This window comes from Citrus clementina, unplaced genomic scaffold, assembly GCF_000493195.1.
Source record: "Citrus clementina cultivar Clemenules unplaced genomic scaffold, Citrus_clementina_v1.0 scaffold_8, whole genome shotgun sequence".
Lineage (NCBI taxonomy): Eukaryota > Viridiplantae > Streptophyta > Magnoliopsida > Sapindales > Rutaceae > Citrus > Citrus x clementina.
Window position 1 is genome coordinate 7227503 of NW_006262022.1, and position 3256 is coordinate 7230758.

Here is a 3256-nt window from a genome sequence, read left to right on the forward strand (position 1 = left end):
TTAGTCTTCACAATTTAAGCCCGCAATAATATCATCCACCTGGAAAACAAGTACAGAACAAAGCTTGTTAGCATCTTGGGCATTAACCATGAATGTTGAGTAAAATAAAAAATGCAAACAGAGAATATTATAACAAGAAGAAAAGAAAACATTAAAAAAAAGTATTAGAAAGAAAATTTTGGTAGAATTCTGTGGCTCATCTGTGAAATTAATGTCAATATGTATTTTTATGTAAAGAGGGTCTCTTGATTTGAGGATGAATCAATCAGCTATCACAAATGAAAACATGAACCAATTATATATGGAGTCAATTAATTAAAGTTCTCAAGAGCTTACCTCTGCTCCAGAATTCTCGGAATCATCTGTCTCCTTCTGAATTTGCACGAAGCTTGGGACAATTACGAACATCTTCATAGGATGCAGATGGAAATGGGATTTGATAACCCGCAGGCCAAAAGTTGGTGAGGTTTGGTAAACCTCTCAGTTTCAAGTCCCGAAGTTCATTCATAACAATTTCGTTATAATTCATGACATCTGCTCCATCTTTATGCCAGAATAGTTCTTCTAATTCATCATTAGCTGTTATGCATAGGTACTTCAGTTTTTCAAGACTTGGAGCTACGCTGATATGAAATAGATGCTTTAGTTTGGGGCAATGACTGATAGAGATATAGTTGAGTTTTGGGAAACATACAGGTAGGAGATGATCCTCATCCTCATCCTTATCAATGATTTGCTCTAATTCCAAGCAATTCCAAATAACCAATGCCTCCAATTGTAATAGATTTCGAGCAAGTGTTGATGAGAGGAGACGTTTCAGCATAGTGCACCCCCCTACAGTTAATTCTGTAAGATTTTGCGGGCTAAAATTATGCGTGGGTCCTTCATGATATAATACTTGCAGTTCTCGAAGATCGTGCAAGTACAATGTCTTCAAACATGGGAATAATTTGTTTTCTTGTCCCTCAGTGATAATAGCTTCCAATTGAAATACCACTTGTACTCCAAGTTGGGTAATACCCAAATATTCCAAATTTTTTAAGCTGTGCTTCAACAGTGCTAGAATCATGTCACTCAAATGGGAACAATTTTCCACATTTAGAATTTTTAAGTTCTGAGACAAATAAATAAATAACTTGATGTTATTAAAATCTATTAGCAGCTAGGATTATCACATGATAAGTGATGAGCACCGCAAAAACAAAAACAGAAAACAAAATCAATACAAAAATGTAATAATACATATGTAAACTAATAAAATAATTAAAAAGTAATGGAATTTTTTTAAATGAAATTAGTTAGAAGAGATCATGTGAAGTGATATAAAGGTGACATTAGATTGTTTAAGAAAAATTAGTATTCTATTAATTTCTATGGCTTGATCAGCTAATTAATTGAATTTGAGTTATATTATATACACTTCAAAAGTGTTTGCATCAATTCTTTCTATACCAAAATGAGATATGACTTTCATTTGAAGAATGATTGTAGGCCCTAAAATAAAAGAATTTCCCTAAGATATTTGAGCATTATTATTATCATCACCACATCCACTATCATCATCATCTCCATACGACCAAATAATTAATGGCTGATTTTATTGTTAAACTATCATTTTGAGTAAAATTAAAGGAAAAGAAATAACGTAAACACAAACAAACATACCTCTTCAAGATACTGCAAATTGGCTTCAAGTTCAGTACTATTGACGGTCAAGTTGGGACAGTGCCTAAGGTGTGACTCTTCCAATGATGTCCAAATTGAACAATAATTTTCTGAACAGAAGCTCATGAGTTGTGGGAGATCATCAAGTGTTAATTTTCTCAATAAAGGGAGGGCGAGCATCGTATTTCCATCTCGGACACTTATTTCCCCTTCATTGTGATCAAACTTTGCTTTGACAATACATTCCAGTCTCTCGCATTCCCTTACATAGAGACTTTTAAGCTGCTCCAAACTTCGAGCTTGTGACAACGTGAAGATATATGTCAACTTGTTGCACCTATGCACATTCAATTCTGTAAGAGTTTGGAGGCTGATCACATGTTGGGCGGGCGCCTTCCATATCCACTTCAGTTCTGGCAATTCCCACATAGATAACTCTGCTAATCTTGAGAGCATCACAGGATTCCCACTCTTTCTATGCGGCAACTCAGAGGCATCCATTATGCATTCTAATTCTTTGCAGTTGTTGACAAAAAGACAACTCAACTCATTTAAGCCCCTTTCATCTATGCTTGGCAAAATATATTGACAACCTACAATCCCACTTAAATAAAGAATTTCCAGTTCTTGATACAATGCTGAAAAAATACCGAGCGAGGTCGCTTCACAATTACTAATCATTAAGCACCTTCTCTGTCCAAAAATTTCACCTTTTTCCATTCCAACTTTAAGTTTGTTCCAGTTACTGACGAAGTACATTTGCAATTTCGGGAATGTAAAGTCTTCTGGAAGACGTGAAATTTTTTTGTCAGTGCGTAAAGTCTTTCCATCGTCATCTTGGATTTCATCACCGTCGGGTTGGGAGTTCAACTCAGCCGCCCTAGCGTAACTTTCTTCTGCACTCATCCTCTCAACCTCCCAATCTTTTATCCAACCATAAAATTCTTCTAATTGAGGAAATTTTTTTATCGTAATAGGAGAAGTAGAACCAGAATCAATGAATATAAGAAGTTTCAATCTACTAAGTTGATCTTCAAATTCTTCAGGAATTTCAATGGGCGACCCCTTGACACAAAGAATTTGAAGTCTCTTCAACTTTCCAAGGAAAGACGCGTCACTCACGTTACATCGAATCAACTGCAGAACTTCGAGGTTGGTGAGGAATTGAAGCGATTTAAGTGAAATGACTCCTCCTATTATAGTAACAACTTTCAATGCTAGCATCCCTTCGAAAAAATGTTCTGGAACATGCAATTGATAGTCATATTCAGTAGTCTCCAGTCGCAAAATATGAAGGTTAGGGCATACCAAACCACTTGGAAGCTCTTCTTTTTCATTTCCCATCAAAGAGATTCCTCTGTATTGTTCCACTGCCTGTTCCGCCAATCCAATGCCAACCTTACTAGTTAAATATTTTTTCTCCATTGAGCCTATCCATAAGGCTACGTCACGTACAATGTCATGCATTTTTACAAATCTGTCATTACCAGCGTCTAACAGCAGTGAAGACGCTTTGAGCTCATTAATCGTTCCACTCACTAGGCTCCTAGCATCTTCGATTGACTCAGCTTGATACCAATCCAACGCCACT

The 3256-nt window shown here is 36.1% G+C and overlaps 1 protein-coding gene across 1 annotated transcript in view; it reads right to left on the minus strand.

Moving 5' to 3' along the window:
- The window catches only part of LOC112096306 (disease resistance protein At4g27190-like), a 3765-nt gene continuing 509 nt past the window's right edge, over positions 1-3256 (minus strand). Inside the window, 4 exon segments of the mRNA XM_024179730.1 lie at positions 1-39; positions 337-363; positions 365-1114; positions 1666-3254. Of these exon segments, the coding sequence (XP_024035498.1) occupies positions 1-39; positions 337-363; positions 365-1114; positions 1666-3254 (2405 nt within the window).